The sequence below is a fragment of the Sycon ciliatum genome, chromosome 1, assembly GCF_964019385.1.
Source record: "Sycon ciliatum chromosome 1, ocSycCili1.1, whole genome shotgun sequence".
NCBI lineage: Eukaryota > Metazoa > Porifera > Calcarea > Leucosolenida > Sycettidae > Sycon > Sycon ciliatum.
This window is the reverse complement of record NC_088643.1, coordinates 81,343,783-81,360,503: the sequence shown is the minus strand read 5'-3', so window position 1 is coordinate 81,360,503 and position 16,721 is coordinate 81,343,783. Positions and strand designations below refer to the sequence as shown.

At 47.6% G+C, this 16,721-nt stretch overlaps 2 protein-coding genes across 2 annotated transcripts; both read right to left on the bottom strand.

Annotated features, from left to right (window-relative positions):
• Nucleotides 1–274: 274 nt before the first annotated feature.
• On the bottom strand, nucleotides 275–3,187 carry LOC135807133 (putative sulfate transporter YbaR). The gene has a single exon (XM_065321170.1). The coding sequence runs from the start codon at nucleotides 2,986–2,988 to the stop codon at nucleotides 961–963; it is 2,028 nt and encodes a 675-aa protein (XP_065177242.1). The 5' UTR covers nucleotides 2,989–3,187; the 3' UTR covers nucleotides 275–960.
• Nucleotides 3,188–10,684: 7,497 nt separating this feature from the next.
• Nucleotides 10,685–13,826, bottom strand: LOC135805820 (putative sulfate transporter YbaR). The gene has a single exon (XM_065319932.1). The coding sequence runs from the start codon at nucleotides 13,542–13,544 to the stop codon at nucleotides 11,517–11,519; it is 2,028 nt and encodes a 675-aa protein (XP_065176004.1). The 5' UTR covers nucleotides 13,545–13,826; the 3' UTR covers nucleotides 10,685–11,516.
• Between the last annotated feature and the right edge of the window lie 2,895 nt (nucleotides 13,827–16,721).

The window sequence follows — 16,721 nt, the reverse complement described above, 5'->3', positions numbered from 1 at the left end:
GGTATACTGTACTTAGCGCCCATTAGAAAATCCACCATGAAATCATTCGCATGATCTCTATAACTTGACTACATACCGCCACCAGTACCAAAGCTAATGCCTGGGTAACTCTAACACTCTGCGGCCATTTGTTTGCACTTTGCAGGCTCACACGGAGATTCAAAGCATGGCATTGAAAGAGAGATGAGCAGAAAGAAAATACAGGCCCGTTGTTCCCCAATCAAGCAACTCACTCATTTGTCATTTCATATCGTAACTGCACTGAAGAACAGGACATTGGTCATTACGGAGTTTCTTTTCAGACAGTGGAAGGCAGAGAAAGCGTGTGTGCTAGTAAGCAAGGGAGCACACCTGAAGACCGGAGCGAGCGAGAGAGAGGGAGAGAGAGAGAGAGAGAGAGAGAGATAGACAAATTGCGCGAATAATTCCACATTGTGGAGTTTCATGCTGAAAGGAAAATATAATACGCCAGAGTTATCAATAGGTTTTATTGGATGGATATATTATAAGTATTACAAGAAACTAACTAACAGTTTATTGATATATTATATTGTTGAAAAAATTGGACACTGACACACCACCAAAAGCCCATAGAATTCCTAGGGTTAAACATGTTTTGTAACTTGTTACAAGATCTATTCCGCAAAGTCCTCGATGAAAGCAACTGGTGCTGTATCATGACATGGTAATTATCAGCTCAGGGAAATTGTACAAAATGTAGAAAAAAATAAGTTAATATCTAGAATAGCACGAAGGTAAAAATAAACAATTATCAGAGTTCAACAGATCCACACCCAAATATGGAAGACTGTGGAAGTTTCAAGAACATTTTGCTACTTGGCCCAGCCAGAGTAGATTACAGATAAAACACTAAAGAAGAGAGAGAGAGAGAGAGAGAGAGAGAGAGAGAGAGAGAGAGAGAGAGAGAGAGAGAGAGAGAGAGAGCAGAACTGGTGAGAACTACACACCTGATTCATTATTAACAACATCATTTGAACGCTTGCGCACCACAGGATCGTCGTCGTTGGTAACAAGCGGCTGCGGCGATGGATCTTCTTCGCCGCTGACACCCATCGGTATGTCCTCCCCGGCAGCCAGTTCAATGTAGTGGAGAAGACGTGATGCTTTGGACACACTGCGGACACTCACAGGGTCTAGGTGTCGTATAATGAAGGACTTCTCCGCCTTGCTGTACTGCTTGGTGATTGTGTTGAGGGTTTTAAGTGCTGCAGAATCGAAAAGAGTTGTGTCTGAAAAATGGGCTTCCACAGTGGCTGGGTCTCCCTCAGGATCAAAGTGGTCAGGGAAGGAGGATGCATTCCCAAAGAACAATGGTCCAGAAACAAAGTAAACTTTGAGTTCCGAAGACACGTGGTCAGATTTCACAGAAATTTCTTGGGCACTTCTCCACGTATATATCACGGCTGACAGGGCAACGCCAGCAGCAATGGAGTAGAACAAGTTGAAACCTGGTACGTTGGTCAGAGCGGTCACCAGCACTACGATGACCACGTCGGTGCGCTCAATCTTGAATTGTAGTTTACCCGCCAGTCGCCACCTTTCCGGCAAGAAGGCAACAAAGATCGCCGGCAGTGACTGCCACTTGAATGTATGTGCGGCAACAACCAGCATGATACCGACTAGAGCTGAAACTGGAACAAAGTTGAGGACTGGATAGCCACCCATGACCATCACCATCACAACTAAAGCAGTAATGATCGGTGCTAGGCGCCCACGACCCCCGTTCAAGGAGTTGATAGTCGACAGACCGATCACAGCGTTTCCACCCATGCCTCCTAAGAGACCAGAGACGATGTTACCAGCACCCATGGCCGCGATGGTCCTCGATCGGTTGCCTTTGGTCTTGGTGAGCTTGTCGACAATCTCCTGGGTCAGCAAGGACTCAATCAGACCAACTACGGCGAGGAAGAATGCCTGCAAAATAATTCGCCCGGCCTTTCCCTGCAGCTTGTCCAAGTCATATTTGAGTGGGCCAAGCACAGTACTGTTGTCAGCATTCAGCGTGCCATTAGACGGGTAGCGAGACTTGTCGATGAAAAACGGAATAGGGAAGGCGGTGTCCTTTGAGAACGGTGCAACATCACCAATGGTGTCGGTCTTACTTCCAGCATTGCGAACAACGACAAACTCAAGGAAGACAGCGGCCAGAATCGCCAGCAGTGAAGATGGCACTATCTTGGCTGCCTTATGCGGAATTTTCGGTACAAACTCCATGACGATCATTGAGACAAGGACAATTCCAATCATCCAGCCCAGCTCGGCACCAGCCACATAGTGAATGGATTTATCCGGCATGGTAAAGTTGTCCACTGATTCATTCACAAATGGGCAGCGGTAGTTTCCAGGGCAGTCATAGGAGAAAGGATGCAGCTGAGCTCTAGCAATGACAATAGCCAAGCCGTTGGCGAAACCCAGCATGATTGGGAACGAAATGATGCTTAGAAATCTTCCCAAGTCAAGAGCAAATGCAACGAGCATCAGGACTCCCGCCAGTACCACAGAAATAAAGAGTGTCTCAACTCCCTCACCAGAGCGCCCTGACACGGTTGGCTGCGTAATAAATGTTCCAATGATTGAAGAAAACCCTCCAGTCGCACCGTTAATCATTGCAGGCCGTCCACCAAATATTGCACAGATCAATCCTATTATCCAAGCCGTATGAATGGCAATGGATGGTTCTAGCCCTGCTAGAAATGCGTAAGCAACCGACAGTGGGATCTGGGCGAACGCAATAATGAATCCAAGGATCAATTCATTTTTGAATAGGGCTAATTTGTCACCCCTGTTCATCTGCTTGTATCCCAGAGCATCACCCAGAAGAAAGTTGAAGAATATTCCACCCGTGTTATCTCCATCGTTGCAGCTACTGCCACTGGCCTCATCATCCACTCCAGAATCCCTAGATGATGACTGAGACTTTTTGGACTCCACTGCTTCCAGCTCGTCAGCACTAACTGACGATTCCATTTTTCTGCTGTCCACCTACCAGTATTAGTATTGCCACAGTAGTCAGTACAGATCATTCGACGTTCGACTATGGAAGCACAAAACTAAAACTCTATTTTACAAGTGCTGGTTTACCCTTGTATTGGCTGAGGATTGGGTCACAGAAAAAGAAAATAGGGTGTGTGCTGAGCACAAACCAGACTGACTTTCAAACGCGTGTCATGCTACATGTAGTTTGGATGAAAAAGCCAACCACGTACTGCGTAGAATCTACGTGCGTGCGGATGAGCTCAGCTGATCAGACCAGGTGGTGACCACTGCACTGACAAAACCTTTGATAACAGGTAGGTACAAGGTGGTGGCCGGCATGGTAACCGCGAAAACCGAAAACGGTTCCTCCGCGAACACGGTTTCAGGCATACACCGGTAACCCCCTGGAATCCACAGCCCACTATGCATAATCAGGGAATATTTCTGGTAGTAGTCTACGAGTAGTGTAGTAGAAGAATTTATTATTTTGATAAGGAAGGTATTAGGTGTAGGATCGGTCGACCACCCGCGAAAACGGTTCCAACTTCCAGGCAACTGCGATCACTGTCTACTGTACACAAGAGTACATAATAATTTTCCGAAAGGCTTTGAAGTTTCTGTTTCGGTTTTGTGACACCAAAATTACAGTAGTGTACTGCTAGAGACACTTGGTCGACAAGTTGTTGACACTTTGTCGACACGTTGTTGACACTTTGTCGACACGTTGTAAAAATGTTGACACTTGAGTGACTTGACCCAACTCTCTTGTTCCTTGTCGGACTGTCTCTCCGCGGCATCGTACTGTTTGTCTCCTTCCCCTGGCTTGTGTTCTAGCCTTGAAGCCCTCCCTCTCATGCATGTATCTGTATTTTCACTGGTCTGCCCGTTACTCTCAGTCTGTTAGCTGGGCTGTCTGTCTCTCTGCCTTCTGCTCCCATACCTGAAAGCCAGCCTCTCATGTGAGCATTATTTTATAAAAGACTCTGAGCTTTCTTACTGGTGGCAGCTGCTTTCCATCCATGGCACTCGATGATCCCCCGGTGTCTGAAATATTTCTCTCCTAAATGTTTGCCCCTCGGCATCAGAGCTCTCATTGTCCATCTCGGACCAGATTCCACCTACCCCTTCGAATCCCCATTATCTAATATTTTCTGCTTTTAAGTCCCCTCGTGCGTCTTGGCACCTTCATTGGCTTCCTTGTTATTGAGCACCTCAGCTCGTCAGCTGTCAACAGTCACTGTCACCACCATGACACTGTCGCGAGAAGGTGCTCTCTGTAGACGGGGTTGGTGATGTCCCGACGTGGTCATGGATCACCACGTCGCCACGTCGGGACATCACCAACCTCGTCTACAGAGAGCACCTTCTCGCGACAGTGTCATGGTGGTGACAGTGACTGTTGTCAGCTGACGAGCTGAGAGAGGGACGCCATGGGCAGAAGTTGGAAGAAAAAAAGATTAAGAAAAACAATTCAGGTTAAAGTAGCTACATGACTATCAGGACGACCTCCAGGAGCGATCAAAGACTACACGACTGACGTAAGGAGAAGTAGGGCACAGTCACCCAGTTTCGGTGGAAGTGCGCGAGTTTGATTGGGAACAACGATGGAAAGGAGCGCCTCCGCTTCCTCGGACCAAGACCAGACTCAGCACCCCGCCGGCGAAGACTGCAACTACAAAAAAAAGACTGCAAGGCCGACCACGGCCCGGATGTCGGCCTTGGCTTTCTGGCGGTGATCTACACGCTGTGTCACATGCTTTGGCTGAAGCGACGCTGGGAAGGTCTTCAGGCACACTGAAGCCTTGATTGAGGATGTTCCTGGTGAGCGCCACTGTGATCACTCGGGATGAGGTGTGTTGGGTTGTCACTCACTTGTCAGAGATGTTGGATTGACGATGCCCAGACCAGGGAAGGCAAACAGTCGCTGCAGCTCCAGACTGACGTCCTCTGGAGTCAGGGCTGGCAGCTGCTTGGCAACAATGGCGTATTCCAACACATCAAGACCACTGGATGTATCCTGCAGTGCAGAACATGACACAGAAGTTTCCAGCGGCATGAGATGTGATGCCCGTAGCACGAACGAAATCAGTGTACACTGCCTGGAGCGAAAATGAGAGTGCCTCAATCTTCAGATGCGTTACCTGGACGCCAGTATCAGCAAAGACGCGCACAGCATCGTCATAGGCATGTGGCTTGACGACAAGTACAGACTCGGGGGGGGGGGGGGGGGGGGGGGCGTTCAATCATGTGATACCCGTAGCCGTAGGACGGACTTTCAGCCAGCCTGCAGCTTGTCCCACCACAATCGTATACTGTTCGGACCACAACTTTAGTTTCCCTTCATCAGGGACAATGACACACGCAATGGGAAATTGAGACAATTCGCTAAGATCCATGGTATGTTGCAAGGCGACCTCCGGCAGATGAATCGTCCGGGTCCCAGAGCTGGCAGGTAGGCATCAGCGGGTAATGCTAGTAAACTCAGCCGATTATGCTTTTCAGAATGCCAGCAAAAACAGGATATTATGCTCGTTTTAATGCTTTTTATGCTAGTTTAGGGCGTTTTATGCTACTTGTAGCAATATAATTATGACCAAATACAGCAAACAAATCGCAGAAGAGTACGCGAAAAAGTCTGTTTCCAAAGTAGGTATAAAGATATGCGCGCAAAATTGATTGATCGGTGGTAGACTACTTCTACTCGAACAAAGGCAACATCGTTGTACGCAATGGCGGTTGATCAGGTTGATCAGGGAGTACTACTTCAAGTACAAAAAAAACTAGCATATTGGGGGTGTTCGCAGAGGGGGGCATTGTCCCGGCATAATGAGGCATTTTTTTGGGGAGGGGGGCATAATTCGCGATTTTCAGCATCTCATGGCAGAGTCGTACCCGCTACTCAAAGAACTTTATTGAAAATCCATGATAATGTGATCGGAAAGATGATTGAAGAAAAATCCAAAGTCAAACACAGGCAATTATTAGCAGTCACTGCTATCAAAGCAGATCATTATTTGCAATAGCGCAACTTATTTATTTATTTATTAACTTAGAAGTTGCGACTTCGGCGGTAATATCATGAAGTTGATTGTTCCAACTAGGAACACACGCTTCTTGCCGAACTTGACACTTGACTGACTCACGACTGCCATCCGGAGCACACGAGGAGCACGCCGCACCTTCCACTCGGCAAACCTGCAAGAAAGCACCACTCCCTGCTCAATACACAGTGTTTCGGGGAATTCACCCCTCATCAGTTGAGCTTGAGTAGGCTGAGGAAGATTGTGCCTGAAAAGCACCACTTATATACTGCTCTCCAGGCCAAACCATCACCAGGGATACAAACTAATTACAGAGACGCTTTGTTTCCAGCGCGACAAACACCTCGTGAAGCTCCAGGTAGCAGCGTGAGTCAGAGTCGCTCATGGAGTTGTGCTAAACAGACGTTGAGAGCCAGTATAGCTATTCGCAACGCTGTCACCTCCAACAACTAGTCGCACGTCCGCGTGAGGGACAACAATACGAACTTAGAAGTAAAGTTAGTTGCGACTTCGGCGGTAATAGTCATGAAGTTGATTGTTCCAACTAGGAACACACGCTTCTTGCCGAACTTGACACTTGACTGACTCACGACTGCCATCCGGAGCACACGAGGACCACGCCGCACCTTCCACTCGGCAAACCTGCAAGAAAGCACCCCTCCCTGCTCAATACACAGTGTTTCTGTAAGTTTCTGTAAGCTTCTGTAAGTTTGTATCCCTGGTGATGGTTTGGCCTGGAGAGCAGTATATAAGTGGTGCTTTTCAGGCACAATCTTCCTCAGCCTACTCAAGCTCAACTGATGAGGGGTGAATTCCCCGAAACACTGTGTATTGAGCAGGGAGTGGTGCTTTCTTGCAGGTTTGCCGAGTGGAAGGTGCGGCGTGCTCCTCGTGTGCTCCGGATGGCAGTCCTGAGTCAGTCAAGTGTCAAGTTCGGCAAGAAGCGTGTGTTCCTAGTTGGAACAATCAACTTCATATTTATTTATTTATTTATTTATTACAGCAGCTAATAGCACAGTGAGAACACCGGCCAATACAAGGAGAGAGGGTGTTAGCCAACCACGGCAAGGAAGGGAGAAGGGGAGGAGAAGAAAAAAAGAACCGGCATGGATAAGCAGTGATTGCAACAAAATGAGAAACACAAAATCAAAGTCAAGGTGCGACAAGGCTTAAAAAGGCGGAGGGAAGAAAGGTCCTTAGCTTCTTGGGGAAGTGCCAGCCACGCAGAGTACGCAGTGAAAAGGGGAGAGGAAAGCCGGCCAAAATTACAGACCATCCCTACTTGTAAAGGAGGTCGATATTAACCGGAAGGTGCGTCTACAAAGACCGTAGACGGCACTCATCCAGGAATGACAAAGCCCCGGATCGCCTACGCAAATATGAGGCCCGGCAACCGCGGAAACAGGTGACGAACCACCTGACCAAAACGAAAGAGATCTTGCATCTTAAGTGATTCATGACCAAAGAATATTGCAAGCCAGAATGATGGATAACAATCAAGCCGACCAAATCGCAGACATTCGCGTCCACACAGGCCATTGGTACTGAAGACCAAAAGTGTGAATGCACCTCTCTCAACATTCACTACACGCTGCAGATATGCTCTTTTCTTCTGGCTTTCATTCCTAGAGATCTGTGCAAGAAGTTGCCCCCTCGACAACACGGATGCTGATGGGTGAGTCACCCTAAGTAGGCCTAACATCAAAAAATGCATCCTGCTGTCGAGACCAGAAACCTCTTGCACAGATGTCCAACCTGGCTTCGCCTCTTCTATTGGCCGAGGCTCCAGAGAGCGACTCACCCTCCAGCGGCAGAAGAGGAGGCTCAATCCGGACATCCGGTAGAGCAGCGCCCATGGCATCAGCCAGAGGATCACGCAGCGCGTTGTGCCTCAGGGTGGGATAGCCCCCTGTAGCCAGTGTAGGACACGTCGCTGCGTGATCCAAAGACAGTACTGCTCCACACACACATGTGCTCGCTGATGCCTACTGCCAAGAGTACATAACCCCCCAGAGTGTGCAACGCCTGATCCAGCTCTGCATAGGGTCTTGGTCGAGCGGAATCGGATCTTTGCGTCATAATACCGTACACATCTGAGGGGAACCCGGGGAGTCGCGGGTACGAGTACTCTTGGATCAAAAACAATGGTGCCCTGCCTCGAGACCGGCCTTGCGCTGGTGTGAAGTGTACGCATGACATCAGAAGATCCGATTCCGCTCGACCAAGACCCTACACAGAGCTGGATCGGCGTTGCACACTCTGGGGGGTTATGTACTCTTGCTACTGCAGTACTGGCAGGTGTCTGGGGTTACCAGTTACCACTGCTCTCACTAGCGGGAGAACTCCGATGGCGTCACGGCATTACCAGTCACTAGTCAGTGGATCCCCTGGGCGGTGCCTTCCTGGGACTGGGAGAGAATACACGCGCCTGCCACATACAAGTAATAGTTGCTGCATGGGGTGCCGGTACGATGACAACTGCTGCAGGAGAAGAGCACTGGTGGTGAATGTTTCCGATTGCCGCATTGCGCTTGAATGCATTTACAGTGACCACCATCGGTTTCCTCTCGTCCATAGACTTGCTGGATGGCATAACTAACTGGCTCTATGCCGAAGTCTTGGCCACCGCAGAACTGCAAACTTCCCGCTGCTTTCTTACTAATCTTATCTGGATGTCCTCGCGATGATGAACAGGATGCTCCTACCGATGATGCAGCACACTACCTAACCGATCCCAAAATTAATGGTCTCACCGCTGTGTTTTGTCCATAGGCATAGGGACCAAACGGGAGGCAAGATAGGCCTCCAAGGCCATCGGATCCACATCCTTGGTAGCCAAACGACGAGCACATACTGTAGTAGGACTAGTTTAAAAAAAGTGCATCACAAAGAGAGTCCGATGCCTCTGCAAAGCTGGTTGCCATCCATCTCCATGTGTCCGCGTCTAAGCCTGATGGGCCCACAGCACCATGAGTGCCTTCCACATTACAATGGTGTGGCACTAGTGGAGTAGGCTGGTATCTTCAGATTGGGTTTTCAACTTTCGTTCCTGGCCTGTTCGTTCCAGTTGCCCTTGGCTTCGTGCAGGGCTTTCAAGTAACAGTTGATTTTTCGCACGCTCGCATAATTATTATGGCATTGCTAGTCTGGACGGTTGCGTTTCGGTCAGATAGCCGGTCAAGGCACACCGCAATCGCCCTGGTTAACTCTGGCTACGACCCCTCAGGTCCCTGGTGAGGAGGAGGGACAACGGTCCCTTTACTATCCTATAGAGGTTATGCGATTACAGTCAACTTCGCTTTAATATAACATTCGGCGGGGCATCGGAAAAATGTCCTTATTCGCGAAGTGTCCTTATACCCGAAGTCCCATTTGAATGTATGTGAACCCATATTTTTGTATAGTATGACACGCATATCAAACTGAAGCTTTTTTCATGCTCTATGCCAACGTGTACCCCATTTTCATATTACAATTGAAAGGAACTATACAGTCGATATGGAACTGGAAGGGAAATGAAAAAACTAGTCTTTTGCAAGTTTTGGAGCCATCTACAGGGACATGTACATGACATGTATGATGATTGCTGTACAATCATGTATAGTAGACCTACATGTACAACTACACTACAGGACATTGTAGTTGCGCTGATCACTCCAACATATAATTATTTAGAAGCAAAAAAAATTAAAAAAACAGTGCATTTGCACTAGCGACTCACGCTGCATACTGTACTTTAAATGCCCATTAGAAAATCCGCTGACTCACGGTTACGGTATACTACTCGAAGTAAGTCTTAGCGCCCATGGCATTGGAAAATCCTAGGGCTGAAACGATCATTCAATAACTCCTAATGATCAACCAATATCATTAATGATCGATATTATTGGATTTATCTTTTCTTGTCAGCTCTATCGAACACCAGTTTATGAAGAAATTCCATGATGCCTTTGCTACGTTAGAAATTTGTGGCACCGCACTGTTGACATCAGTAGATATCTGGCTGGTTTTATCAACATGAGCTACTAGTATTCAAGTAGAGAGCTTCATGTTGTTTCTACAATTAGAGCGAAGAATCTTGTCATCACCCTCTGGCAACTGTTCTCATCTCCGACTTCTCCCACGAATGAACCGAAAAGGCAAAGTCTTCTCTCCCGATCTCTTTCAAAGACACAAATCAATTTGACTGCACTTGAAACTACGGTACATGATTGTACTCGTATCCACTATCGGATGGAGTGCAAGGGCTAGAATACTGTCACTGATATCAAGAGTACATGTACTCTTGCTGATATGCATGCATAAAAAATCGTTAGCACTCGTTTTGAAGTTGAACACTAACGATTATCGATTGCACTCTTTTAAAACGATCGATATGCGAGTTATCGGTGTAATTGTTTCAGCCCTAGAAAATCCACCATGAAATCATTCGTATAGACTATAGCTTCACCGCATGGCGCTGCCAATACCAAAGCTAATGCCTGGGCAGCTCTAACACACTGCGACCGTTTGTTTGCACTTTGCAGGCTCGCACGGAGATTCAAAGCATGTCATTGAAAGGGAGCCGAGCAGAAATAAAATACAGGCAAACACAGGCTCGTTGTTCCCCGCCCCAATCAAGCAACTCACTCATTTCACATCGCAACTCAAGAACAGAATATTGGTCATTACGGGATTTCCTCTTCAGACAGTGGGAGGCAGAGAAAGCGTGCGTGCTAGTAAGCAAGAGAGCACACCTGAAGACAGGAATGAGAGAGAGAGAGAGTGTGTGTGTATGTATGTGTGTGTGTGTGTGTGTGTGTGTGTGTGTGTGTGTGTGTGTGTGTGTGTGTGTGTGTGTGTGTGTGCGTGTGGAAGATGGAGTGGGAAAGAAAAAGGAAGAAAGAGAGATAGAGGCATTAGATTCTGGGGATAGAACAAGGTTATAGAAATAAAAATCTTCACACAAATTGTGCAAATAATAATTCCACATTGTCGAGTTTCATGCTGAAAGGAAAATACATGCATAATACGCCAGAATTATCATGAATAGGTTTTATGAACATTGAATGAATATATTAATATAATTATAGTTGAAAAAATTGGACACTGACACACCCCCAAAAGCCCATATAATTCCTAGGGTTGTAGAAGTATATAGGGTTAAAAATGTTTTCTAACTTGTTACAAGATCTATTCCGCAAAGTCCTAGTTGAAGTAACTGGTGCTGTATCATGAAATGGCAATTATCAGCTCAAGGAAATTGTACAAACTGTAGAAAAATAAGTCAATACCTAGAATATGCTTGAACGTAAAAAATAAACAATTATCAGAGTTCAACTGATCCACACCCAAATATGGAAGACTGTGGAAGTTTCAAGAACATTGTGCTACCTGGCCCAGCCAGAGTTGATTGCAGATAAAACACTAAAGAAGAGAGACCGAGAGAGAGAGAGAGAGAGAGAGAGGGGGGGGGGGGGGGAGTAGGGCAGGTGAGAACTACACACATGATTCATTATTAACAACGTCCTTTGAACGCTTGCGCACCACAGGATCGTCGTCGTTGGTAACAAGCGGCTGTGGCGATGGATCTTCCTCGCCGCTGACACCCATCGGTATGTCCTCCCCGGCAGCCAGTTCAATGTAGTGGAGAAGACGTGATGCTTTGGACACACTGCGTACACTCACAGGGTCTAGGTGTCGTATAATGAAGGACTTCTCCGCCTTGCTGTACTGCTTGGTGATTGTGTTGAGGGTTTTCAGTGCTGCAGAATCAAAAAGAGTTGTGTCTGAAAAATGGGCTTCCACAGTGGCTGGGTCTCCCTCAGGATCAAAGTGGTCAGGGAAGGAGGATGCATTCCCAAAGAACAATGGTCCAGAAACAAAGTAAACTTTGAGTTCCGAAGACACGTGGTCAGATTTCACAGAAATTTCTTGGGCACTTCTCCACGTATATATCACGGCTGACAGGGCAACGCCAGCAGCAATGGAGTAGAACAAGTTGAGACCTGGTACGTTGGTCAGAGCGGTCACCAGCACTACGATGACCACGTCGGTGCGCTCAATCTTGAATTGTAGTTTTCCCGCCAGCCGCCACCTTTCCGGCAAGAAGGCAACAAAGATTGCCGGCAGTGACTGCCACTTGAATGTATGTCCGACAACAACCAGCATGATACCAACTAGAGCTGCAACTGGAACAAAGTTGAGGACTGGATAGGCACCCATGACCATCACCATCACAACTAAAGCAGTAATGATTGGTGCTAAGCGCCCACGGCCACCGTTCAAGCAGTTGATAGTCGACAGACCGATCATAGCGTTTCCACCCATGCCTCCTAAGAGACCAGAGATGATGTTACCAGCACCCATGGCCGCGATGGTCCTCGATCGGTTGCCTTTGGTCTTGGTGAACTTATCGACAATCTCCTGGGTCAGCAGGGACTCAATCAGACCAACTATGGCGAGGAAGAACGCCTGCAAAACAATTTGCCCGGCCTTTCCCTCTAGGTTGTCAAAGTCATACTTGAGCGGGCCAAGCACTGTACTGTTGTCAGCATTCAACGTGCCATTAGACGGGTAGCGAGACTTGTCGATGAAAAACGGAATCGGGAAGGCCGTGTCTTTTGAGAACGGTGCAACATCACCAATGGTGTCGGTCTTACTTCCAGCATTGCGAACAACGACAAACTCAAGGAAGATAGCGGCCAGAATTGCCAGCAGTGAAGATGGCACGAACTTGGCTGCCTTGTGTGGAATTTTGGGCACAAATTCCATGACGATCATTGAGACAAGGACAATTCCAATCATCCAGCCCAGCTCAGCACCACCCACATAGTGATGAGATTTATCCGGCATGGTAAAGTTGTCCACTGATTCATTCACAAATGGGCAGCGGTAGTTTCCAGGGCAGTCATAGGAGAAAGGATGCAGCTGAGCTCTAGCAATGACAATAGCCAAGCCGTTGGCGAAACCCAGCATGATTGGGAACGAAATGACGCTTACAAATCTGCCCAAGTCAAGAGCAAACGCAACGAGCATCAGGACTCCCGCCAGTACCACAGAAATAAAGAGTGTCTCAACTCCCTCACCAGAGCGCCCCGACACGGCTGGCTGCGTAATAAACGTTCCAATGATCGAAGCAAACGCTCCAGTTGCACCGTTAATCATTGCAGGCCGTCCACCAAATATTGCACAGATCAATCCCATTATCCAAGCTGAATGAATGGCAATAGACGGTTCTAGCCCTGCTAGAAATGCGAAAGCAACCGACTCTGGGATCTGGGCGAACGCAATAATGAATCCAAGGATCAATTCATTTTTGAATAGGGCTAATTTGTCACCCCTGTTCATCTGCTTGTATCCCAGAGCACCACCCAGAAGAAAGTTGAAGAATATTCCACCCGTGTTATCTCCATCGTTACAGCTACTGCCACTGGCCTCATCATCCACTCCAGAATCCCTAGATGGTGACTGAGATTTTTTGGACTCCACTGCTTCCAGCTCGTCAGCACTAACTGACGATTCCATTTTTCTGCTGTCCACCTATACTAGTAGTAGTATTGCCAAAGTACAGATCATTCGACGTTCCACCATGGAAGCACAAAACTATTCTCTCTCTATTTTGCAAGTGGGTCACAGAGAAAGAAAATAGGGTGTGTACTGAGCACATGCACAAACCAGACTGACTTTCAAACTCGTGTCACGAGGATACACCTCACCATTTATGCTGGTCTGCATGAAAAAGCCGATCACCCGATCACGGGCAGATCAGAGTCAGACCAGGGCCGGGACTCGACTTGTGATCAACCCGGGTTCCTACGACTCCCTTGGCCTGGCTTTGGTTCAAGCAGGAAGTACAGTACACATGGTACATGACTGAATGCACTCTGCACAGACTAGACTGCAGATCGCAGGCGCGCAGTACCGCCAAGTGCTCGTCTACTACTGTAGATCTACGTAGCGGATAGCCCGTCGGCCCGCGTCGGGCCGTCGTCGGCCCGTCGACCATGCCGTCGACGCGTCTGCACGACTGTCGACAGGTGTCATCATGCACATCGTTTTGAACGAACCTGCAGGCCGGCTGTCGACCGGGGTTTGTACATCTACCGGTCCAATGATACAATAAACGGTAAAAAGTTGGTTACTTTTTGTTTGAGCAGATTCAACCAGATTGTGATCGTGCAGCCTGCAGGTTAGAGCAGGGAGTCGTCTGGTCACATGCTAACGACTGCCTAGTGCTTACAAACAAAGTAACGACATTACGTTGTAGTGGAGATAGATCAGTTCTCTGGCTAGCCCAAGCTCCAGATGATTTTTTAATGGCTATGTTCCCACACGTCTACGTAGCTACGTACAGAGAAAAACTGGATTGCCGTGCATGCTGTGCGCTTGGGCAGCATGGTGAAAGCAGCTGACTGGGTGCACTCGATCGACAAGCTGAAGCAAGGCTACTACAGTACTAGTACTCGCTGTCCAGTCAAGCATTAGACCAGAGCCTTCTTCGATCGACCTTATCAGGTATAGTGTAGCTGCGAGGTCTACACTACACTACAGTCAACCTTGCGAATAGTGACCCTACAAATAGTACTACAGTCATGTACATTGTATTAGTAGATCCTCGATCGTGCATGAGAAAAGAAGTGTCCGTAGATCTATTATTATTATTATTAAATTTTTGATAGGGCAATCCCCACAGGCCTAAGGCAGATCTACGAGCGTATTCCACTATTCGCGAGCTCGATCTTTATTCATGAGATTGAACGGTCAAATAACAGCTGCAGCATACAAAATAGATGGGGCTCCTCTCAACGGTACTGATGTGTTGAAACACCGGGGAATCCGCTTCACCGCTAATCTGAACTTCCACCAGCATTACCTTGGCTGCATTCGATTGTAGAAACTGGATCCCGATCCCCGCCGACCAGATCACTTCGATCGGACGGATACAATCGAATGTGTACAGCCGATAATCCGTTTCAAGGCCTTAGCAACCGTGTTGCTACAGCTCATCCCGTAGTATCTGTACGCAATATGGTGAACCCTTGACCTAGTGTACGCATATTGGGAGTTTTGAGTAGATACGAGTCGTACCATGGAAATGAATCCGTCGAATCCGTCTCTGGGAGGTGGGTTGACTGGATCCGAATCCGTGCTCTCGGGATCTGGATTCGTACAATCGAACATGTACGAATTTGGCGAATCCGGGTCCAGGGCTGATGGATTCGTACAATCGAACATGCCCCTAGATATGAGTGGAAAATTCAAACAGAGAATCATGTTGCTGTGTTCCATGGCCCAGCGCCTTACTCCCAAAGCCATGATGCTCCTTTACAAGAGCTATGTTCGACCCATCATAGAGTATGGTTGGCTATAAAAACCCTGCAATCGCCACGCAAAGTGGTCATTGGCTACCCCAGCCATGTATTGCTTGGAATAAAATAATAATGGTGTAGTGGTATGGGTGTACCGGCTACCTGCATCTGATTTGTGTGAGCTAGACAAACTCCAAGCAAGATTCATCAGGTCATACTTGCGACGGCGTAAGTTTCGATTTGCCTTCGACACACCAAAGCAAGATCTTAAAGGGGAAGTTAAGGCAAAAATCAAAATTTCACCAGTTGTAGTCTTCGGGGTGCTGAGTCGAATGGTCTTGGTCCGAGAAAGCTGAGACGCTCCCTTCCTACTTGAACATGGATGAACAAGCGGTCACGTGCTCCTGCGTACACCAGTCACCTGGTCACCGTGCCTGCAGGCCCAGTGCAGGGTACAACTTACTAGCCTGTTTGACCTTTTTTGGGTGCAGTCCTGTCACTCGAGTTGAACCTTGGTGTGAAAGTTGTCGCCTGCTGGCGTGGTGACCAGGTGATTTGGGCACCCAGGAGCACGTGACCGCTTGTTCAACCATGTTCGATTGGGAATAAAGGAGGAACGCTGCATCGCAGCCTTTTCGGACCAAAACCAGTCGACTCAGCGTCCAAAAGACTACAAAATATGGGCCAATCGCAGTCATCCGTGCTTTTATAAGAACGAAATGGCGCTTTTAGTGACATTTTGCATACAAATCCCCATCTAGTAGGGCGCAGTCACCCAGTTTCGGTGGAAGTGCGCGAGTTCGATTGGGATTCAGGTAGGAAGGGAGCGTCTCAGCTTTCTCGGACCAAGACCATTTAACGCATTCGCCAAGCTAGAATCACTGCAGTACCGTAGACAATTAGCCTGGTTACATTGCACAGCCACAAGTTTATTTTCAAATATCGGAACACCTTGGCTCAGTTCAGGTTTAATAGTTTCCGTAGTGAGAGACGCCCCAATAAAATTATCCTCCCCATGAAAGCCCAGACTAGGCATTTCCCAAATCGGCCCGATTTTTTCGCCTAATCGGCTAAGAGAATGTCCAAATTCGGCCATATTATTAGCCCCAAACGGTCAGAATTCGGCTCAAAGCGGTACTTGAACATCATGAAGTCACCTCTCGCAGTATAGATGTACATTTACTGAGTACATGCACGCTGTAGAGGCACTAAACCATCCATTTTCGGCGAATTCAGCACGAAATTTGTAAATTCGGCGCAATTATTGGCGATTTCTTGACAGCCATTGATTTTGGTATCTTTTCCTGCTGACCGTTTTCGGAATTGCCTAAAGTCGCAGTCACCTTTCGCAGATTATGGCTACAGAAATTGTATTTGCATGTTGTTGTGTGTA